Consider the following 22,658-nt stretch of genomic DNA (forward strand, 5'->3'; position numbering starts at 1 on the left):
CGGTCGTGCCCGTGACGTCAGGGCCACGCAGAACTCCCCCTCCCGGTCGGAAGGAGCACGCTCTGTGATGCGGGGGAGGCCGCGCCCACTGCAACGTTGATGCGGCCACCCGCGACCTTCTGCTTTCTACGCCTGCGCGGTACCGATTTCCCCGCCCCTTTCCTGACGGTCCGCTTTCCGTTAAAATAAACAAGGCGGTACTGCCTCTTTTTCTGCCGCCCCCGCCGGCGCAAAGTGGTTTCTCCCGACGCCTGCCGGGCGGGCCCATTCCGTGAAGCCGGGGGAGGGAGGAAGCCTTGCAGGGGGCGACCGGGAGGAGGCGTGGCCATCCCTCCGGAGGCGAGCGTGGCACGGCCCACAGCGGCGGCCGGAGCGAGGCGGGCGAGACCAACGGGGCGCCGCGGGGGGAGGCAAGAGGACAAGCGGGCGAGGCGGCGGGAGAAGCGCTAAGATGGCGTCGGCTGGGCCCGAATCCGGGGGAAGCAGCAGCAGCAGTAGCGGAGCCGCCACGGGTAAGGGTCCCCGTGGGTGGGGCAGGAGGTGACCCCGGGGGACGGAGGGGCCTTCCCGTCCCTCGCATTGGCCGCCCGCTCCTGAAATGGGGGGTCGAGGACATCCCCATTGAGTCTGGGGTCCGGGCAGGGCGAGGGGCAGCGCTGGGGCGGGGAGGGGGCGAAGGGGGGAATGTGGGAGGGGGCAGAGGCCGACGTGGCCCGGGGGGGCTCGGGAGCCTCTAGAGGGGGACCCTCCTCCTCCTCCTTGGGGGCGCTGGCCTCCTGGAGGGGGGCAGGGAAGCAGAGCCCTCCCTGCGAGAGGGAGCCCAATGGGGCCGAGGGGTGGGGAGGGGGTCTGCCCCTCCCCGGAGGAGAGAGGCGCAGGCTCCTTTAGGGGAGGGGGCTTCTTCCCCAGGGTGCCAATTGGAGGGGGGGTGGATCCTCTTTCTGAAGGGCAGCTGTTGCCATGGTGATGTGGGCGGCTCCTGGGGGGCTCTCTGGGGCCTTGGGGGGACCCTCCTGCCTCTCTCTGCCGTCTTCCCCTTCCCAGGTGGGCTGGCAGGATCCCATTGACTCCCCACCCAGGAGCCCCCACGGGGAGGGAGCCGAAACGCCCCCAGGAGCTTTTCCTGAGTCCCCAGGTGTGTTGGGGGAAAGCTTTGGGGGGGCTAGAACAGCTGGCAACCCCCAGCCCTTCTTCAGCCCCCTCCCCAATTGGCTCCCCAGGGTCTCCCTGGCTGAGGATGGAAACCGCATCTCTGTTTTCTGGCAAATATTTACTGGCTCATTTTGAGCATGAAAAGTTGGCCCCACGGTTGCCAGGCATCCTCTTGATCCATACCGGTCATTTGTTCAAGCTGATCTCTTTTCCCGCTAATTTGGGGCTCTGAGCTGAAATAAAGCCAATTGTTACTTAAAAGTCATGAATTGTACAGTTCTGCTTCCCCCCCACTTCATCCCCAGCTGGAGACCTGATAAGAAAGCAGATGGGGTTTCCTGACTCAGCAACCAAACTAGAAGCAAGCCTTTTCTTTTTTTTTTCTTTTTTAAAAAAGAGTAATGCATTAACTGGAAAGGCATTTTGCTGGTGAAACTGGTACTTTGATTTTTATGTGTCTCACAGTTGTGTCAAACAATAAAATCCTAACCATGCCGTGAAAAATTGGAAAAGCTATGATGCCTTTGCCAGGCAAAAATCTGTTTCAGATTTCTTTCACAGACTTTTCTGTATTGTGGGTATAGGCTTTGTTATTTTCTACTGTTGCCTCTAACACCGGGTGGTTTCCTTTCTGAGGGACTCCGGCTTCCATGATATTTGAACCTGTTAGAAGAGCGATTGGGGTAGCTTCTGAAGATTAGGGCGTCCGCCCCAAAGGACCCCCTTTCTTTTTCAGCAGAAATCCTGCTTATTCAGCCTCCTCCCTTAACCACCCCTGAGGGCAGCCAAAATCTTCCGTGGGGAAATAAGCTATTTTAGGCATTGCCTTTTAAAAATAGGCCTTGGTTCTTTCTGCTGGTCTTTGGAACTGAAGCTTGGCTCTGAATCTGGCCCTTTTTCCCCTCCAAACAAGACACATTTACTTTCTCTTTTGAGTCTCAAGTGGCTTGGCTGTAGCTCCCGCATCGTGGAGCTGATGTCTCCTAATATTCCTGTACAATCTCAGTTGTTCTTCAAGCAGTGGGGAAATTCAGCCTCGGTTTAGGGAAGGAGAGAGGGGTGCCTTTGAGAGGCTGTTTCTCATCCGAGGGAGATTTGGCCAAAAAAAGGGGCTTATTTGAGGGCAGCAATTTTCCCTTTTTTCCCCCAATTTTTTCCCCTCATTCTTGGGCCCAAGGTTCTAGTCCAGTGGTTCTCAACCTTTTTAATGCCACGACCCCCCGACCAGTCGTAAGTCAAGGACTACTCAACCGGTCGTAAGTTGAGGACTACTCAACTGGTGCAGCACCGTTTGCAGAATGGGACTTTTGGCGGGCTCAGCAGGGCAGAGACAGCCTGGACAATTCCTATTGGCTTTGTAAAGCCAATAGAATTAGACTCTATTCAAGAGAGTCTGTTCTATTGGCTTTCAAAAGCCAATAGAATAAAAGGGAGTAGCACAGCTAAGAAAAGGGGGGAAAATGGCGGACTGCATTGTTTGATGACCCCCATGAAATGGTCGTTCGACCTCAAATGGGGTCCCGACCCACAGGTTGAGAACCGCTGATCTAGTCTGTCTGAAGCAGGACCCATGTTCCTTTCCAGGGCTTCGTACAGGGGGAAGATGTTGGCTTTTCACAGAGAGAGGTGTTGTCCTATGGAGAGTGCCCTGCTTGTCCTGCTTTTCTGAGCCGTGTTCAAACTGGAACAGGGAAGCCGAGCAAGCAGAGGTCAAAAGCGGCAGAGCTGACTTTGCACAAATTTTCTCCCAGCGCCCGAAAGCTGCCTCCGTCAGCCGGCTTCTCTGCCTGCGTGTTCTTCAGATGTATTCTGGCTTCCCTTTCTGACTTCAGGGGAAGCGGCTCTAAATCTGTGCTGTCAACATGGGAGGAGGCCGTTCTGGGGGGGGGGAGGGGGGTTTCCTTTTCTGGAAATCCAAGCAGCTGTTTCCAGGATGCTCAGCCCCGGAGACGTGTTTCGTTAGGAGCAGCGGTTAAAAGGTGTCTTTCCAAAGGGTGGAAAACATAATAAAAATTGGACTTGGCAGCCCTTTCACCGAGCGGAGAAGCTGGTTCTCTTGGGAAGGGAGTGTCGGCAGGAGAGCCCGGCGCTGTGAGAACCGGAGTTGCCAGGTTTTCATCACAAGAGTTGTTCAAAGGGCGTTGCAGGCACAGCGGAGGTGGGGATAATTAGATGGGAAGGTGACAGAAAGTAAGTCTCTGCTGTTGAGCTTCCTGGGCTCCATGAAGGAGGATATTTGTAGCTCAGGGTCCTTGATGCTCTCTGAGTTTGATTGGGCTCTTGCAGCCCTTTCATGACCCAACTAGCTAATGGCATCAGTGCTAGAAGGGAAGGGGGTTTGTGGAGAGGAGGAGGACAAGATGACGGTGGGGTCCCCGGTGCTCTCCGAGCTTCGTTCTTGCAGACGTCGTATGACCCAAATTAGGTAACAACATCAGTAGCAGTGGGGTTTGTTGCAAATGCTCCTTCTAGCTGGGTTGTGAAACGTCTGCAAGAAAACAACCCAGCTCAGTGAGCACCAAGGACTTCCTGGCCTCTTGGGATATTTTGCTTCTGGGGAGATGCAGAAGGAAGCTGGGGGGGGGGCAGAGATGTGTGGGAGGGGCTGGTGCTCCTACTTGTAGGTGAACCCACAGTGACCCTCGCCCTTTGCGGTGGTTTTCATCGACAGCTGCCTTCCCTTCCTCTCTAACTGAACTTCGAGCCTTTGTGATCCCGACTCTCTGCTGAGCAAACTCTCTTTCCTTCCTGAAAAATTCTGTGGCTTCCCCTTTTGTCTCTCTTTCTCCTCTCTGCCAGCCTTTAGCTTCCTCTGCTGCTCCGTGATGCCCTCTCGAAGACGCAGATGTATGGGTAAAAGCGAGGCCTGGCATGACCTCCCTCCTCCTCTGCTAATCCGCCTGGCCCCTCATTGCCTGCGGTGGTGGTGTGGAAGTGACCGGGGATGCACTGGCTTTTCCATGGACATGAAGCAGCTGCTTCGCTCGCTTCCTCGCTCCCTCCCAGCACTCAGGCCCCTTCTGGGTCAACTCCACGGCTGGTCTCAAACGTTTGGCAGACCCCGCCCTGGGGATACGTCTCCCCATTTTAGAGATGGAAATCTGGAGGCTTCAAAGAGTCCCAAGTCGTCTTTGGAGCATTGAGACAATGTACTTTCCCCCCAGGATTTAGCCTTGCTAGCCCTTCTCGATGCAAGCTTGCTAGAGCTGTGGAATCAACCAGGATAGGAAAATGTGCAACTAATCCAGTTTCTCCCCCCCCCCGAGTCAAACTTGGCTAATCCAGTGGCGGTTCAGCCGCTTCTCGCCACAGACGTGGTGCTGGCAACGCCGCCATCTTCTCATTTTGAGCTTTTGCAAGTTCAGCGCATGGTTTGGCCAAGCTTCGCCTGCTTTTGCAGCACGTTGTCTTCCTGCTTGGAGGCCGGAGCCGTGGCGCTTGGTCTGGCCAGGGCTTCTCCTGGTTCTTCTCCCAGCCCAGCTGGAAGTGGCAGAGAATAACGTCCCTCCCTCCGGAGCGTTTTGATAGGGGAGGCATCAGATAGGAATACCTGGGAGAAAATGGGGAGAAAGGGGTGTCCCTCTGCTAAATATTTCCCCCACATGCTGTAGCACGAAGGGTGAAGCACACTCCTCCCCCCCCCGAGGCCTGGAGAATGCCCCCCCCCAGCCTCCCTCCCTCCCCACAAGTGGCCGGATGGCGTCTGGTTGTGGACCGAATTCCCGACCCGAAGGAAGAGAACCAGTGCAAAGCCACATCGCGTGAAGATGTCTCTCAGCTCCGTGGAACCCCGACCGTCAGAATCTGGGATTCTCAGCCAAGGGGCTCTTGAGGTCATCAAGCCCATCTGCTCATGGCAGGAGCCCAGTCTCCTGCACTCCCTGCCTTGCAGGCGTTTGTCAGTGGCTTTTGCAGCTTTCCCAAAGCAGAGAGCAACACAGAAGAATTGCAAACCAAGTTATCATCATTTATCCAAACTGTTATTGCTGCCAATTCTGACAGACCTTCATCAATCAGCCTAGCGAAGGCTGGAAAATGAAGCTGGCTCCTCACCAACGCCCCCCACCCAGCCCCTGCAAAGGGCCAGTCAGGATCCCCTCCTTGAGCCAAGATTTTGCCTGCAACCTCAGCTCGGTCTGATGACACCTTTACCTTTCTTCATTGTCAGGGTCCGCTGGGCTCACAGAGCTGCTGCGGCTGCAGTCCTGGCCCACCAGAGGGCGCTGTTTCCCCTGGCCCCTCTGCCGGAGGGCAGCCCAAGCTAGAGCAGGGGGTCTCCACCTGGGCCACGTTAGGATGTCTGGACTTCAACTCCCCTGCCGGCTGTGGGATTCTGGGAGTTGAAGTCCACAAGTCTTCAAGTGGCCCGGGTTGGAGACCCCCTGCTCTAGCTTGGGCTGCCCTCTGGGAAGGAACTGAGTGCCCAGGCCCACCCAGACGGGCTGTGTTCCCAGACCCAGAGCAGAGGGGCAGATCCTGGGGCTGGCCTTTGTCCACCTTGCCCAAAGAGCCCCAGATGGCTCTCCTCTGCTGGCAGGCCTTCCTGCAGATCCCAGAGGGCTTCGTGTTGGTTACAGACCACAGGAGTTTCCCGCGGCTGGGTCCACACCTTGGCCCGAGGTGCTAAGCCTTCGGCATCTGCGTGACTCAGCCCCGAGTGACACGTGGGGCTCCCTTGGCAGAAAACCTGTGGGCTTGGAGAAGCCCTCTCTGGACCGGCAGGAGAAAGCAAGAGCAGGCACCCATGTGAACAGAGGACCCCCTGGGCTTGGTTCATGGTGATTCCGCTCTAGAAGGGGGGGCAGGAGGGCGGTCGCTTTCCCTGCCTCCCGCCCACCTCCAGCCAGCCACCCCCGGGAGGACCTTGACCGGGCTCAGCTGAATCTCTGCACTGGTTACCTGCCAGAGGTCTTACCCCCTCCCCCTTTTCCTTCCAGGGGCGCCCGGAGCAACGACCTTCAAAAAGTCCTTGGAGGTGAGTTTGCATTAAATTAAAAAACAAAAACAAAACAGGTGCTGAAAATGCTGACAAAGCGGTGGAGAGCAGTCGGTGCCCTTCAGGAGCCTGGGGTGGGGGATTTCGTGGCCTTGGGAAAGCTGAAGGGAGCAGCCTGGGATCGCAAGGCGACAATTGCACAGCACAAAACACCACCTTCTGACTTTGCCCCGCGTTGTAAACGTGGAGGAAAACATCCCCGTGCGCAGGGAGAAGCTTGCAAAGTAAGGGACTGGCCCTGGAGACTTCCAGGCCTGGGGTGCTCCTGTCCCAGACACCCCCAAGCTGCACACCCTCTTTTCCCTCCCTGACGGGCAGGGGCTGCCCCCACCCCCCTCTGTTTTGGGGGCACCCGCTCCGCCCTGCCCGCGGGAGGATTGGAAACAGCCCTCTCTCCTCTCCTGCTCTCAGGTGCCAGGCTCCTCTGGGCACGGGTCCTCACAGACAATCAAGAAGGGCCACCGGGGCGTGGATTCCAGCGGAGAGACCACCTACAAGAAGGTAGGCAGGCGGGCGCTGGGGCTGGGCTGCTGCTGCTGCTGCGTGCCTCTCCCCTCCCTCCCCCGGCGGCCTCCTCCCCCTTGCATTCTCCAGGCTCTGAGTCACCAGCTCGGCATAAAAGGCCCAGGTGCACGGCGGTTTCAGAGGCAGGTTTCTACTGGCAGATCCAGGCAGAGCAGATCTCGCTCGCTTGTGGGCCAGAGGGAGGAAGGTTCCCTTCATCCTCTGGAGACTTTTCCTTGGGGTGCTTTGGACTCTCCAGGACGGTGGCCGCTGGGCCCTCCGGGATTCCCTCGAAGGATTTCTCTCCCCCCACCCAAAATGTGGGCCTGCTCTCCGGAGCAGACGTAGCTTCCTCCTCCTCCTCCTACCCTCCGTGCGGGAGATGCTCTGACGCTCCCCGGGTCCCAGGGGACTCGGATCCGGGCCGGGATGCTCCAGCTGGCTCTGAAATGGAGGTTAGCCGGGATGGGTCCTTTCGGAAGCCGCCTCTTTCCGTAAGTGGCCCCCTTGCTGGGCCCAGAGATAGGCCTGGGACTGTGGAGGTGGGGGGTGCTTGGGGACCCCAAAGATTGTGGGGGGGGGAATGCCCAGGGGAGTTTGGAATAGTCCTCCCCGGTTGTTTCTGTGGTCAGTAGAACCAAGAAACAGTTGGCAGAATTGATCCTTGACAGGAATATCCTTCCTTCCTTCCTTCCTTCCTTCCTTCCTTCCTTCCTTCCTTCCTTCCTTCCTTCCTTCCTTCCTTCCTTCCTTCTGTTGTGTTTTCAGCCTTTTGTGGGCTCCTCCCTTGCCTGGAGTGTGTGCTTGGCCTGTTGTGGCAGCTGCTCTGCCTCCAGTGGTGTGTTGCGCATCGTTTTTGCCCCCACTCCTGAAGCATCTCCCTCACATGGGGGGACAGCCCTCTTTCCAATGGGGTTCCGCATTTCTTCGGTGGGAGGCTGTTTGAGGGGGTCTCCGGAGCCGGTCCCCGAGATCAGGGCAGTGTGGATGGGGAGGGAGCCCAGCTCAAGCTCCCCACAGCTCAGCTGTCTCCCGGGCCAGGAAGGGCTCTGCGGCGCGTTTTGGCCCCCAGCGCCTGTAGCTTGGCACAAGTCCCCACGCGTGCCACTGAACTGGGGCCTCCCCCTCGCCTCTCTGGGAAGGGCGCCTGCCTGGCATCCTTGGGGGGGAGAAGAAGCCAGATGGGGTGGCCCCCCTTCCCCCAAGCCTTCCCGGAGCAAGAAGCTCTTGGCGATTCTGGTCTGATCTTCCCAGAGAGACGAGCGGACAGTCCCACAGTTCAGGGCTCGGGAGGCGGGCTGGCCACCCCCCCCCCAGCTCAAATGGGAGATGCCAGTTTGGGGTTCCCTGGCAGGGGAAGCAGGAAGCGAAGGCAGCCAGGGGACTTCCAGGCACTGGGGCCGAGGAGGCGCCCCGCCTTTGACGTAGGCAGCCCTGTGGTTTACGGAAGGCTTGAGCAGGGGAAGCCCCGCCAGCTCTCCAGGAGAGACTTCAGGCACTTAGGCAGAGCAGTTTCTGCCTCCTGCCCCCCCCCCCAGTGGGACCAGTCAGGAATTTCCTTCATCCGACGGTTTTGCGAGAGGGTTTTCAAAGGAATAACCGACTCGAAATCACGTTAAAATGCTGATTTGGCAGCAGGAACGGCCTCCAATTGGCTTGACTCGGCAAAAGCGAGCCACGACGCGTTTGGGGCGTTTGCGAAAGGACCTGCAAATCAGGACCGGCTCTTTTTCTCCCCCCTCCAGACGACTTCCTCGGCTCTCACAGGTGCCATCCAGCTGGGCATCACCCACACGGTGGGCAGCCTCAGCACCAAGCCGGAGCGGGACGTCCTGATGCAGGACTTCTACGTGGTGGAGAGCATCTTCTTCCCCGGGTGAGTGCCACCTGCCCGCCCAGGTGAACCACAGCCAGGCCAGGCGGCCTCTGCGGCCGCTGCTTCCTCTGCTGACCTCCCCTCCCTCCCTCCCTGCAGCGAAGGCAGCAACCTGACCCCGGCCCACCACTACAACGACTTCCGCTTCAAGACCTACGCCCCTGTGGCCTTCCGCTACTTCCGGGAGCTTTTCGGCATCCGGCCCGACGACTACTTGGTGAGCGGGCTTCAGGGGTGGCCCTTGGAAGCTGCCCTGGGAAGGGCCGGACAGGGGCCCCTTTGGGGGGAGGCAGGAGAGGTCCACAGGGCTGATCTCCTCCCCCTGCCCCCCCCCCAGTGCTCCCTCTGCAGCGAGCCGCTGATCGAGCTCTCCAACTCCGGCGCCAGCGGCTCCATCTTCTACGTCTCCAGCGATGACGAGTTCATCATCAAGACCGTCCAGCACAAGGAGGCTGAGTTTCTGCAGAAGCTGCTGCCGGGCTACTACATGGTGAGCGGCTGTGGGGAGGCAAGCCCAGGAGACGGGGGACCCTCTGTACCCTCCAAAAGGGGCCCCTGACCGTCCCCTGGCCCCTTCCTCATCCTCGTGGTGGCCGCTGTTCTCCTTGGGCCGCCTTGGGGGGGGCTTCGCCTTAAGGACACCCCTCTTCTCCGCCCCTCCAGAACCTGAACCAGAACCCCCGGACGCTGCTGCCCAAGTTCTACGGCCTGTACTGCGTCCAGGCGGGAGGCAAGAACATCCGCATCGTGGTGATGAACAACCTGCTGCCCCGCTCGGTCCGGATGCACCAGAAGTACGACCTGAAGGGCTCCACCTACAAGCGCCGGGCGTCGCAGAAGGAGCGTGAGAAGGTCTTCCCCACCTACAAGGACCTGGACTTCGTGCAGGATGTCCCCGACGGGCTCTTCCTGGACGCCGACATGCACAGCGCCTTGTGCAAGACCCTGCAGAGGGACTGCCTGGTAGGCAGGCGGGGCAGGCGGGTTGGGAGTCCCGGGGTGGCAGGACAGGGTGGGTGAGATGGGGCCGTAGGTCTCCTGTTCTGCCCAGGGGAGAGGTCAGTTTCTTCTTTATTTGGAGGCTGGGGGCTTCCCAAAGCAATCAAAGCACTTGCCGAAAAACAGAGAGAAGGGAATACCGGAAACGAACAAATCCACCTTTATGAGTAGGGGGTGAACCGAGGGGCCCTTGAGACGGGCAGGCAGGCTGGGCCGGGTTCAAAGGCAGGGAGCTGCTGGGGGGAGGGGCAGGGCCTCCTTGAGGAAGAGGCTGCCTGAGGGCCTTTGGGGGGGGGATGTTTGCACAAAGGCCTCTTATCGCTTCCTGGACCAAAGTCTGCCTTTCGTCCTCAGCTCACCTGGGCTGGGATCTCGCCGCTTAGGAGAGTGGGGAAAGAGAGCGAAGGCAGCCCAGCCTCAGCCCAGCAGGACCCTGGCTTAATTTGGGGGCTTCCTTTCCTCTGTTCTCCCCCTCCCCCCCAAAAAAATCCCTCACCCAGGTCCTGCAGAGTTTCAAGATCATGGATTACAGCTTGCTGGTGGCCATCCACAACCTGGACCTGGCCCAGCGGGAACGGGCAGTAGCCGACGGGGCTTCCCTGGCGGACACGAGGCGGCCGGCCGGCCAGAGGGCCCTCTACTCCACCGCCATGGAGGCCATCCAGGGAGAGGCCCGGCGGGGGGGCACCATCGAAACAGACGACCAGTAAGTGCAGCGGCAAAGAGACGGGGCCACTCGGACAAGGCCCTGCGCCGGTTGGCGAGCAGAGCTGCGGGGCTCGGAGGAGAGACGTGGTGTCCCTGGTCAGGGTCCTCTTCCAGCCTGAGCCACCCACCCACCCATGCCTCTGTCTCCTCTCTCCTGAAGGATGGGCGGGATCCCATCCCGAAACGCCAGGGGGGAGAGACTGCTCCTCTACGTGGGGATCATCGACGTGCTGCAGTCCTACAGGTAAAGCAGTCGGGCCGTCTCCCCCTGCCGGATGCCAGCCTGGCTGTGCGCATCCCTAATGGAGGAAGTCGGCCCCGGGGAGGGTTCCCTCCCTCTGCCAGCCGGCAAGAAGCAATTAAGGCTGACGAAGCAGCCCAGGTGGACCTGCCCGGCTGGACCTGCCCATCAGAGGCTCTGCGGCTGGTGGCAGAAACAGGCCGGAAGTGAATAAGGGCGGCAGGAGCCGTGGGAAGCTGCAAGCCGGCTGGGCAGAGGAGCCCGTGAGGAAAGGAGGGGAGGCAGAGGGGCAGCAGTTCCAAGCGGGAGGAGAGCCCAGCCGGGCATTGGGGGCCGATTTTAAAATTAAATTTATAACCTGCTCTTCCTCCCCCCCCCCCCCATCTCTCCAGGTTTATGAAGAAGCTGGAGCACTCCTGGAAAGCCTTGGTTCACGACGGGGTAAGAGGCCGAAATGGTCGCTCCTGTCTTTGGGCAGAGCAAGTGGGGGAAAAGGGGGGCTGGGGGGGAGGGGAAGACAGATCCTCTGCCCCCCCCCCAACTTATTTCTTTTGCCCGCTTCCCTGCAGGACACGGTCTCCGTTCACCGGCCGAGCTTTTATGCCGAGCGATTCCAGCGGTTCATGTGCCAGGCGGTCTTCAAGAAGATCCCTCGTGAGTCCCTGGCATGGCCCCCCATTTGGCAAGGGGAGGGGGATGTCTCCTTCCTGTGCCGCCCCCCCCCATTGTAGCATTAGAGAGGCTTCCCAGCTGAGTTTGGTCTCTCTCTCCCCAAAGTGAAATCCTCCCCTTCCAAAAAGAGCCGCTCCGGGATGGGTCCTCCGCGTCGGCCGGGCCAAACCGGGACCCCCGCCCAGGGCCTGAGCGAGACGAGAGTCCAGGTCACGATGGAGGCCGAGATGGAGCCAGGTGGGCGCCCCTGGCCTGCAACCCTCTTCTTCTCATCCAAATTGGGGAGAGGGCCCAAAGTCAACCCCCTCCTGGCCCGGGCGGGAAGCAAAGAGGCAGCCTTGTGACAGGCAGGGGGGTAGCTCCTCCACCTTCCCCCCCCCCCAGCCAGGAGCCCTTCTAAAGCAGGAGTGTCCGACCTTGGCCACTTTGAGACCTGTGGCCTTCAATTCCCAGAACCCCCCCAGCCAGCACAGTTGGAAGTCCAGAGGTCTCAAAGTGGCCAAGGTTGGATGCCCCACCCCCTCTCTCCCGCTTCCCATCCCTGACTGGGTGGTCAGCCCTGCCCTAGGCCCCCCCGTGCTGCGCAGCCAGGGTTGCTCAGCCTTTCCCCCCTGCTCCCCTTCTCAGGTTCCCTGTTGGGGCGCCCCGACCTGCTCCCCCAGACGCCCCCCGTTGAAGAGGCCAACAGCGACTCGGCAGCGACTACCTTATCCACCTCTTCGCTGGGCAGTCCCGGGCACAGCTCGCCAGCCATCCGGTCAGTTGCTGTCCCCAACAGGGCTCCCCAGGGGCTGGGGGGGTTCTCTGGAGGCTGCTTGACCAGCACGGCCGGGGAGGGGGAGTGGCACGTCCAGCCTGCGGCGAGATTTCGGATAACTGATTCGCTGGGCGCCTCGTTTTTCTGCAGATGGGCCTGGAGCTCACTCTCTTCCCCTCTTTCTCCCTTCAGCTCAGTGGGGGCAGAAGTGCTCCCAGCGGACGCCCCCAAGGACCCAGCGGTGCTCCTTCTGGAAAGGTGAGGGGGGGCGAGATTGGAGACCCCCAAAAGGCCTCTGTGATCTCGTCCGCCTTTCTGGATCTGCAGGAGCGGCTGTGATGACCGAAGGGGACTTTGTGCAAGAACAGTGTAGTTCTCTGAAAACCCCTGGAAAGTGGGGGTGGCGGAAACCCTCTTTTCTGCCGTCTCCCCCCCCTCCAGTTGACCGGGGGTCTGTCTCTCAATCTCCACGTAGGTCAGAGAGCGGAGAGTTGGTCAGTTCAGACAAGTGGTCCTCGGAGCTAGATAGTGCAGGATGCTTTCAAGTAGGTGAGGCAGAGTCCAGGCAGGCCAGGCCCTGGGCCAAGCGAACCCCTGGGGCCAGGGGAGGGGCTTAGCGCTCCTGGGGGGGGCCAGCCCTGCCTGCCCCTCCGGCCAGAGAGAGCTGCTCTGATCCGGAGAAGCTGTGTGGCCGTGGAGGGCACCAGGCCCCTCCCTGCAACTCGGATTGTGGCTCCCAATGGCGCAGGGGTCCAGTGGACCAGGAGCAAGAACAACTTTCTCTGTGTTTGTGTGTGCCTCCCCCTGGATCACCCCTGTCCCCAAGGAGTGTCCCAAATGCTCGCCTCTGCCCCAAATCGGCTTCAGGAGAACGGCTGTGCCGGGGACGTGCAGGAGCCACAAGCCCCTGAAAGGCCACTTTGGCCCAGTGAGATGGGGTTGGTGGAGGTGCCATTCCCCCCCCCCCGCTCATCCTCTGCTTTCCCTCCCCCCCCCAGTGCTTCCCCCAGCCCTTCGGCCACAGGGCAGCCTTCTGAGCCGATGCAGCAGCCTGGAGATTTGGCCGAAAGCGAAATCAATTGTGTGAGTCTCTTTCCCTCCTCGGCCCCTCCCTCCTTCCCCCACCCCCATTTGGGTGACCGTTTGGAGGGAGGGGACGCAGGGGCCCCTGAATCCAGCCTGCCCTCACCCGTCTCGAGCCCCTGGGGCTTGGAGCCTCCCCCCACCTGACCCTCCTTCCCTCTTTTCTGATTTTTCAGTGAATGTTCCCTGGAGTTGTTTTTTTTTCAGAGGGAACCTTAGCAGAAGATCTTCTCCGCACTCTGCATGGCCTGTCTCTTTGCGGGGGAGGGGGAGGGAGGGGGGGACCAGCCCCCCCGCCCCCTTTTGGAACTGCTGGCACCACAAACTCCTTTGAACTGAGCAGACGGAAGCCCACAGCGCCCAGCTCCGGGGCGCACGGGGGATGGGGGGGCTCGGTGTCCAGCCCCCTCCAGCCTGGGCAGAGGACAGGGCGGCCCAGCCTGGTGGGGCTTCCGAGGAGAGGGGTGTCCAGAAGAGACGAGGCCCCTCTTTCCAAGCCCCAGAACGACCATTCCATCCTCACTTCCTCCCGGGGGGGTGTGTGTGGAAGCCGATGCTGCCCGCTTGGAGAAGATTGCAAAGGACGAACGCTCCCCCTTAATGTTGGTTTTCTAAAGTTTAGCCATGCTTCTTCTTTCATGAATTGCCGTATCTGGGAGCTTCTTTTGTGAGGCCAGGATCCTCTCAGCCTGCCCGTATCTGGGGGGGGGGGGGAAGCTCTGTTTTTCAGTGCTGTATCGTGGAAGGGGGGTCAGGAGCCTCCCCACGCCCATCTCCCTGCTCCAGGACTCTCGTGGGCCTTGGCTGGTCAGCCTCACCTGCAAGGCTCGCCCAGAGTGATGGGAGCTGGAGTCCAGATGCGGCTGCTTTGCTCAATGCTGCCAAGTACAGTTTTTCAGTGTTGTGCTGACGGACCAAACTGCACCTCCTCGCTCGCTTTGTGGCAATGGGAGATTTCAGTATTAAAACCCCTCTTGACAAGCTTGTAGAATTTCACTACAGTCAGGGCTCATTTCCCCCCCTTCCCCCGTTTTATAGCTTTTCCTCCATTCTGGCTATTTTTTAGCAATCTGTAAGAATGGTCACCCCTTTTTTGCACGTAGGGAGGGGGCGTTTTCCCCCCCTTTCGAGCATCCTCACGGGTTGCGTTTGGAGAAAGCAACCCTCAACATGGCTTTCCTTGCACCAAGCACGTTTTTCTGGCCCTAACAAAACCTCTGCAGCAACCGGAGGAATTCTTGGCTGGGGTGATTATTCAGAAAAGGCTTTAGTGCGTCAAGAGGAAGATGCATCCCTGTCTGGCAGAGAGAACGTACCTTCGTTTTTTCCCACCCAGTTTTGGAGGGCGAGAAAGAGAAAGAACAGTTGTTTTTTCAGTGAGCTTTATAGATATTTTTGTGAAGAAGCATTTAATGGGAAACAGACTAGCATTCAATGTTGGCTGCAGAGATGGATGAAGGGGCCACTCAGTCCCTAAAGAAAGTGAGATCAGGGTAAATAAATTCTATTTTTGAGAAAAGTTTGCAAGAGAGCAGGGCATCTGTTTCACCTCAAAACACCAATGTATAATCAATCACATGGCTGTTTGTGGATATGGGATCCGCCTTCGGGGCTGGGTTGGTGGGGGGGTCTTGTTAAATTTGAGCCTTGAATCTCCTCAAACTGTTACATGTTACGGAACTGTCTACATTAGACTGATTTGGAAGTGTCCTGCCACAAAAGTTTGTAATTTATAAACTTATATTTCAAGCCTGGTTTTTGGTGCCTGTCTCTTCCCTGTGGGAGTTGTTTTTCAGACTGCAGCATCATTTTAGACTGGGGGACAAACTGAGAAGTGGGGAGGCTACAGGTTGCCTTTCACTGCTTAACCTTCAGAAGAAACGACACTGGTTATGAGATCAGACCTGGCATCACAGGTCTGACTTGCCCTGCATGGGTGGGATTAATGATCACCCAAGACTTGTGAACTTCAGCTCCCAGAATTCTCCAGCCAGTTTCAAAGTGGCCAAGGCTGGAGACCAGACTGCCTGACCATGCAAGCAGGTCTTACCAGGCCTCCCTGGGCTTGGGAGTTCATTGGCCAAACTCTGCTGGGTGGGTGGGCCTTGAGCTGGCTGGTGAAATTGGAGCATGGGAGCTAATGTCCCAGACGCCCAGTTGTGATTTCCCCCCCCCGTTATATTCTTGCACCTTCCCCCCCCACCCCACCAGTTCAATGCTCTCCAGAGGCACTCCAAGCGGCATAAGGCTTTGCCTTCTGAAGGCTAGAGAACCTGAGCAGCCAGGGCCTCTGCTGGGTCTAGCAGGCAGGGCTACAAAGGGTGCAAGCTGAGCTCCTAGCAGTAGTGACTTCCTGCTCAGTCACTACTCGCACTCAGTGACTTCCTCCTCTTCGCCGCTTCAAACTTCGCGCTGTTCGGCTACTAGCCAATGGCGTATCACTGAAGGCTGCCCGATTGGTCCTTCCCCAGCGACCAATCGGGTGCCTGCTTTCCGGTGACGCCGCCCATTAGCGGGTGTGCCAATCAGATGCGTCCCTTCCGAAGCCGCCTCGCGTCTCTATAAGTAGCAGGAAGCCTCCTTAATTGCTTCTGTGTTTAGTTGAGATTCTGCCCTGTTGTCTTTGCGCCAAGTCGGGCTCTGGTTTTATGAAACAGGCCTGGCGGCGCCTCGGCTTTTCTTTCCTTCCCTTCGCTCGCTTCCATGACTGGCTAAACTCCAGCGCCCATCAGCCCCAGCCAGCAGGAGTGGGGCATGGCTGCTTGGATGATAAATATCACCGTACATCGAATAAGCTATCACGATAATACATGTATACATGCATAAATCGATCTAAGTATTTTTGTGTATGTATATTATACATATAAATATATAAATTAAGAATTACATACATTTACACATATTTACATATTTTTAAGGAGACAGGACAACCACTCTTCTGAAATGACACAGGGACTTCTCGGGCAGGGGGCTGGACTAGAAGAGCTCCAGGGTCCCTTCCCGATCTATTCTGATTAAAGTGTATGGATAGCCTCGTACGTAACACGCACGCCTTAAAAAAAAAAAAAAAGTCGGCGCCTGCGCGTTCCGCCCACGAAAGCCCCTGCGCAGGCGCTAGAACTATCCCTCCCGGGATGCCCCGCGCCCCGACCTGCCAAGAAGCGCGACGCTGATTGGTGGCTTGGCAGCAGCCGGGCGGCCGGAGCGACAGAGGCCGCAGGAAGCGAGTCGGGGGCCGCCGGTGGGGCGAGCGGAGGCGCCGCGATGGTGCTGGAGAGCACGATGGTCTGGTGAGTGGGGTGGGGCAGGGCGGGGGCGGCGGGGGGGGCGGCTTGGGCGGGGCGGGAGAGGCCGGCGGGGCCGGGAGCGGGTTTCCCTGAGTCACGGCCGGGGCCGGGGGCGCCCGTAGGGAAGGCGGAGGGGGGGCGGCTCGGGGCCGGGGAGGGGGCTCCCTGGGCGCGAGGGCCGTCCTCCTTGCCGGGGGAGGGGGCTCCCAAACCTGGGGGGGAACCTAGTGCCCCCCTAAGTCCCCCCTCTTCCCCCCCCGCAGCGTGGACAACAGCGAGTACATGCGCAACGGGGACTTCCTGCCCACCCGCCTGCAGGCGCAGCAGGACGCCGTCAACATCGTCTGCCACTCCAAGACCCGCTCCAACCCCGAGAACAACGTGGGGCTCATCACGCTGGCCAAGTGGGTCCCCCCTTTTCCCCTCCCTCGTCCCCCCACCCGGCGCCCTTGGGGTGGACTGGATGGCCTCCCAGCCCCCCCCCCCAGGATTCTGTGTGGCCTCATCCGTCATTCCCCACTTGGCTCGTCTTCGCCGGGTCTTCCTCCCCCTCCGCTCCCCGAATCAGGTCTGCTTTGGAGGGGGGGCTTTGTTGACCCCAGCCCCCCGTCTTTGTTGCAGCAACTGCGAGGTGCTGACCACGCTGACACCAGACACAGGCCGCATCCTGTCCAAGCTGCATTCGGTGCAGCCCAGAGGAAGGATCACCTTTTGCACCGGCATCCGAGTGGCTCACGTAAGACCCCCTGCGCCCCCCCCAGACCCCAGGTCCCCCTCTGTCTGGATTGAGTCCTCTCAGATGGGCTCTGCTCTTCCCCCAGGCTCCTCTTGGGGCATTGATGCAGCAGGTAGAAGCCGAGACCCAGGCCATGGAGAGAAAGCAAAGGGCTGGACCAAAGGGGGGGAACGGAAGTAGCCACAGACCCTCCCCTAAATCTCTTCTTCCTTTCCAGCTGGCTCTGAAGCACCGCCAGGGGAAGAACCACAAAATGCGCATCATTGCCTTTGTTGGGAGTCCCGTGGAAGACAACGAGAAGGACGTGAGTGACGCAAAGGGCATCCCTGGCGTTTGCCAATATATTTTGAAAACATGGGATCCCCTGTCCCGAGGGATAGTTTAAATAGAATTTGGATAAAATATTCATAAATGCCACTGGACTACAAGTCCCAGCGTTCCTCACTGGGATTCCTCTGGAAAGGCCACTTTCCAACCTCGGCATTCTCAGATGGAGCTCCTGCCCTGTGCTCAGGTTGCCCCTGTTCAAAGCGCATCTTTCATTTGCAGCTGGTGAAACTGGCCAAGCGGCTAAAGAAGGAGAAGGTGAACGTGGACATCATCAACTTTGGAGAAGAGGTGAGGGACCCCAAGATTGACTGTGTAACTCCTGTTTTTGTGCTGATCTCCCTGACTTCTCCTCCTCCTCCTCTCCCTGCTCTGTAGGAGGCCAACACGGACAAGCTGACGGCTTTCATCAACACCCTGAATGGCAAAGATGGCACCGGCTCCCACCTGGTGACGGTGCCTCCTGGGCCGAGCTTGGCCGATGCCCTCATCAGCTCGCCCATCTTGGCTGGAGAGGGAGGAGCCATGCTGGGCCTGGGGGCAAGCGACTTTGAGTTTGGCGTGGATCCCAGTGCTGACCCAGAGCTGGCACTGGTAAGGCAGGCCATCTGCCTGGTTTGCAATTCCCAGAATGCCTGAGTTAACCATGGTTGTCTAAGGCAAAGGGGTCCAATTGTGGCAACTTTAAGACTTGAGGACTTCACCTCCCCAGAATTCAGCTGGGGAATTGTGGGAGCTGAAGCCCTCGAGTCTTAAAGTTGCCACGGTTGGACACCCCTGGTCTAAGGAATTCTGGTACACAGATCCCAAACTCCCTGGCCATCCAGCATCACTGGGGAAGGGGCTGCTGACGTGTCCCTCTGCCCCTCCAGGCTCTCCGGGTGTCGATGGAGGAACAGCGACAGCGTCAGGAGGAAGAGGCCCGGAGAGCAGCTGCTGCATCAGCTGCCGAGGCCGGTATTCCCTCCACGGGCGGGGATGGTAAGTCATCTCCTTCAACCCTCGCTCGGTGTGGCCTCAAAGACTGCAGCCCCCCCACCAGGACTCTTTCCTTTGCTGTGTCTCAGATTCAGACGACACTCTGCTGAAAATGACCATCGGGCAGCAGGAATTTGGCCGCGCCGGTCTGCCGGACCTGAGCACCATGACCGAAGAGGAGCAGATAGCCTATGCTATGCAGATGTCTCTTCAGGGAGCTGGTGAGCGGTGGGGGGGGGTGTGCAGGGGGCGATCCCAGCAGACTGTCATTCACGGCCGTCATTCAGGGCTGGGAAGCTTGACCTGCACCGCCACCCTCCCTTTTTCTGCAGAGTTTGGGCAAGGAGAGTCGGTGGAGGGGGAGAGCTCGGCTGACATGGACACGTCGGAGCCCACCAAGGTTTGAGTTTTGGGGGGGACCAAGCTGGGCTTGAAGAGGCGCTGAAGACAGGGCCTCTCCAGACCCAGAGGGTGAATTACTTGGGGGGAGGGTCCCATGAGACAGGATTCCCCCTGGCCCAGGTTCCATTTACTGAAGGCTGCCATTGCAACTCGGGGAAAGCTGGCCAAGCCATTCTTTTATTTTTAAATGAGAAGTCTCGGATGGCAGCGACGTAGGAGGGGGAATTCTGGCAGGGTGTGTACGTGTTCCTGCCCACCCAGCTTTTACAGAAGGCCTGTTTTCGGGCGGGGGTGTGTGTGGCCTTCCATGGTGGTCTGCTCCCTAATCCCAGACTAACCCAGTCATGTGACCCCCCTCCCCGACCCCTTCCTCAGGAAGAAGACGATTATGATGTGATGCAGGATCCTGAATTCCTGCAGAGTGTTTTGGAAAACCTGCCAGGGGTGGACCCCAACAACGAGGCCATCCGCAACGCTATGGGCTCGCTGGCCTCGCAGGGCTCCAAAGAGAACAAGGAGAAAAAGGAGGAAGAGAAGAAATGAGCGGGGGGGGGAGAGGGGACTGAGTCCCTCCTTGTCCTTGTGTCCACACACCTGCATCCAGGTTGTGTGGCCTGGTAGCGTTCGGTTTCCATAATGTTTCTGGGCTGTCTGTCTCTGCAGGGACGTGGGATCCCGGGGGTGGGTGGGGTCCTTTTCGCATTTTGCTTCTGGTTCAACAGTTAATAAAACCCTTAAATTTTCTCCCTACTGGTGTGTTTCTTTGAAGCAGCACCTGAAGCATCCCCAGGGGGTCAAACCCAAGCAGTTTACACGTGTGTAAACCTTGCCCTGAGCTGCTCCATCTCTGGTGGACGGAAAGAGTGAAGAACGGAAATGTTGTCCCTCTGAAGCTGGAGAGTGCCCAGCTCCTAAACCTCCATCCAGATCTATAACTTTTGAGTTATCTGCTAAAACTGCCTGGCTCCTATTTTTAGTTGAACAGTTAAAAGATCAGGGGCTGTGAACAGACTCTGAATGCCTTCCCTGCTCTTCCCAAGCGCTCTCTTTTAAGAGTTGGGAATTTTGGAAATGCAGAGGTTTAACCGAGTCACATTATCCAGACCAAATGTTTCCGCGTTCTCTTCTTTATTAAGCGCTACAAATTCAGCAGTTTTTAAAGGCAAAGGAGCAGAAGACAGTCCGTCTTGTGGCTTGATCTCTACGGCCGTGCAACCGTCTTGTGGCCTCTTCCATGGCTGGGGGGGGGTCAGCAGGAAGGGGGATCTCTTTCCTAAGCAGCTCTGCTTCTCTGAAAAGCCACTGGGGGAAAAAGTTAAAAAAGAAGAAAGAGTTTGACTTTGTTGGAGGGGAGGAGGGTTATGGCTGGGAAACAGCCTTGCGTTCCTCCCACCACCACCACCACCTGGGATGCACAGGGAGACCTGTTTTGTCCACCCTGACCTGTCCAGGCAACTTACGTGCCGAGCTTCCGACAAGGTACGTTGGCTTGTTGCCACAAAGCAAAGTGACCAGGCCTCCCAGCGCCCCCGTCCCCATCATCTGTACCTCTGCCGTGATCCCCAGTGTGACGTTCTTCTGCAAGAGAATTGGGACCAGTTGAGCGTGTTTGGCTGTGCGTCACCCCTCTCCTCCCCTTCGCCCCCATTTCTCTGCTTCCCAGCGCCGGAGAAAGGGCGAGAAGCAGACCGGACCATCTGGGAGCACCTGCTCTTTGTAATGGGAATTAAATTGCTTCCCTGCCAGCCCCAAAGAGTTACCAGGATAGCTTGGAAGCAGCTTTCCAGCTCTTGGCAGGACGGCAGCAGTTCAGAGGGGTCCATTTTGCGGGTCACACACCCTTCCGGCTGGCCGTGATACACCATTATTAGAGAAAAGGGAGACCATCCCACTGCGGAGACTGGGGATACTATGGGGTAACTCTACCTTTTTCAAAAGAAAGTTATGAAAGTTAAGTTTAGGCAATTCAAAATCTTGATAACTTTTTGGAGGTGAGGGTTATTGCTTTATCTCTTTCCATGCTCCAAAAAAATATTAGTTTGGTCGCCGTTGGCCAAGATCCACGGCGAGAAGCAGCATGGGAAGATTCAGGTCAATGTATTGCTGCAGCCATCCTTTGCAATCCAATGTCCATTGAATAAGGAATTTATTTCTAAAAGGTGAAAGGAAAAAAGAACACAAGTTGAAAGAGCGCAGGGGAGAAGTACAAGCCCAAGCTGAAAACAAAGCCATCCATTTCACCTCTCCTGCTGCAAGAAAAGCCGGGAAAGAGATGAAACAAGAAGGCAGCCTTTGTTTCAGAGCCCAAAAAGACCAGTTGGCTGGACAGAAGACCCGTCTCCGTTTCCTGGCATTTTGTTCAGGTCGGATTGCACCACCTGATATGGTGAACAAGGCGTGTTTTGAAAGGGAGGCTCCGGGTCTGGCCGTTTGCCCCGAGCAAGGCCACCGCTCTCCCTTTGGGGAAAAGAGCCTCGTCACGGCAGCCTCGGAAGGCGTCCAAGCCCAGCCTCGGCGAGGGGGAGACGGAGACCCTGGCCTTGGAGGAGCACAAAGAGAAGACTGTTCCAAGCTGGGCTGCCAGACCAGGGAGATCAAGATCTGGCTCGGCACCGAGGCAGGTGGAGGAACAAAGCCGCTTCAAGGAGAGAAGCAGGAGGCCGCCGAGGATCTCGCTCTTTTGCTGGGGCTGAGATTCCAGCCTCCTCAGGGTTCTAGTCCTCACGGACGAAGCTGCCTTGCGGAGTTGGTCTGCAGAGCTGAAAAAGCAACCAGGGTTGCAGGCGCAAGGACCACCTGCTGCAAAGTTTTATCCATTGGCTTCTCCTGGTTTTCCCAACTCTTATCTGAGCAACACCCCTGCGAGGGAGGCTGGCTGAGGAATTCTGGGAGTTGACGTCCACAAGTCTTAAAGTTGCCACATTTGGAGAGCCTTAGTCTAAGGCAGTGTTTCTCAACCTTGACAATTTTAAGGCATGTGGATTTCAACTCCCAGAATTCCACAGCCAGCAATGCTGACTGTGGAATTCTGGGAGTTGGTCCACATGCCTTAAAATTGTCAAGGTTGAGAAACACTGGTCTAAGGCAATTTTTAAACGTCATTTTGCCTTGGATTTAAGCACAAATCAGTTTAATATTTTTTAAAAACAGCACTTTTTTCCCTGGCCGGAAGTGCAGGTTGGCCAATATCGCCCACAATCCTTTGCGCTCTCAGGAGCCCGAGTCACTTTTTCCCCCAGACGTCCTAGCGCGGCTACCACTGCCTCTCGCCTCCCATCATGCCTTGCGAGTTGATGCTTTTTCATCTTTTTCAAGCGCTTTGAGGGCGGGCGAGTCTTTGAACGACAGGAATAATACGCCATAGGATGACGGGACCACGAGACAAAGCCCCGCCTCTCCGTGGTCGAACACCAATAGGCAGTTCGTTACACCTGCTGCTGTGTTCTCAAGCAATGAGTCAATATAATAGAAATCCCGCCTGCGGCGAGTTTTCACCAATTAAAATGCGGCATTCGATGTCAGTCTGAGTGACGTTCATAAGAGCCAATCGTGACGATAAGCCCTTGGGCAACTATGGCACTCTTAGCCAATAGAGCCAATGGGGGGTTTCTATTTCCCCCAGCTGAGTCGCACAAAACCATCTCCACGGCCAGCGGATGAGGCGTGCCGAGCATCGATAGGCAGGCCGTTTTACCAATAGATCAAGAAGGCGACAGGAACAGGACAGCCCCTCTGCGTCCTCGCCTCCAATGAGTACAGAGGTCGAAGTGGGCGGTGCATCCCTCTGTAGTGACGGCCCTTGACCCTATAGCCATCCGGAGCGCCTGCTCCCGCCTTTGAGTGACGTCCTTCTCGGCCAACGGCAAGCCGCGGAGCCTCTGGAGTGGCGGTCAGGCGGTCCAATGCCGATTCGCGAGCACTGGGGGGGGCGAAGCAGGAA

General features: G+C 57.9%; 2 protein-coding genes and 1 long non-coding RNA gene across 6 annotated transcripts; 2 read left to right on the forward strand and 1 right to left on the reverse strand.

Moving 5' to 3' along the window:
• The first annotated feature begins 178 nt into the window (after nt 1-178).
• Nucleotides 179-14,742, forward strand: PIP5K1A (phosphatidylinositol-4-phosphate 5-kinase type 1 alpha). Of its 4 annotated transcripts, XM_039363625.1 has the most exons (17): nt 179-512; nt 3,952-3,999; nt 6,090-6,127; nt 6,560-6,649; nt 8,398-8,528; nt 8,628-8,745; nt 8,866-9,018; nt 9,192-9,491; nt 10,028-10,233; nt 10,396-10,479; nt 10,869-10,917; nt 11,046-11,130; nt 11,254-11,385; nt 11,776-11,905; nt 12,098-12,163; nt 12,904-12,988; nt 13,165-14,742. In XM_039363625.1, the coding sequence occupies exons 1-17, from the start codon at nt 452-454 to the stop codon at nt 13,165-13,167; spliced, it is 1,779 nt and encodes a 592-aa protein (XP_039219559.1). In that variant the 5' UTR covers nt 179-451; the 3' UTR covers nt 13,168-14,742. The 4 variants fall into 4 exon arrangements, with proteins under 4 accessions (XP_039219559.1, XP_039219560.1, XP_039219561.1 ...); XM_039363626.1 differs by lacking the exon at nt 3,952-3,999 and having other exon boundaries at nt 182-512; XM_039363627.1 differs by lacking the exons at nt 179-512; nt 3,952-3,999; nt 6,090-6,127; nt 6,560-6,649 and adding an exon at nt 6,732-7,146.
• Nucleotides 14,743-16,119: 1,377 nt separating this feature from the next.
• Nucleotides 16,120-19,468, forward strand: PSMD4 (proteasome 26S subunit, non-ATPase 4). Its single transcript, XM_039363630.1, has 10 exons — nt 16,120-16,278; nt 16,539-16,679; nt 16,897-17,011; nt 17,229-17,315; nt 17,561-17,629; nt 17,717-17,932; nt 18,211-18,319; nt 18,406-18,537; nt 18,649-18,716; nt 19,094-19,468. Exons 1-10 carry the CDS (start codon nt 16,253-16,255, stop codon nt 19,259-19,261), a joined length of 1,131 nt encoding a protein of 376 aa, XP_039219564.1. The 5' UTR covers nt 16,120-16,252; the 3' UTR covers nt 19,262-19,468.
• A 418-nt stretch (nt 19,469-19,886) lies between these two features.
• On the reverse strand, nt 19,887-21,196 carry LOC120317233. The gene is made up of 4 exons (XR_005559159.1): nt 20,960-21,196; nt 20,479-20,870; nt 20,179-20,296; nt 19,887-20,020 (listed from the first exon to the last, which is right to left on the reverse strand). It is a non-coding gene; the product is annotated as an uncharacterized LOC120317233 (long non-coding RNA).
• Between the last annotated feature and the right edge of the window lie 1,462 nt (nt 21,197-22,658).

This window comes from Crotalus tigris, unplaced genomic scaffold (genome assembly GCF_016545835.1).
Source record: "Crotalus tigris isolate CLP2741 ecotype Arizona unplaced genomic scaffold, ASM1654583v1 scf7180000019553.37968852642:3898890, whole genome shotgun sequence".
Taxonomy (NCBI): domain Eukaryota; kingdom Metazoa; phylum Chordata; class Lepidosauria; order Squamata; family Viperidae; genus Crotalus; species Crotalus tigris.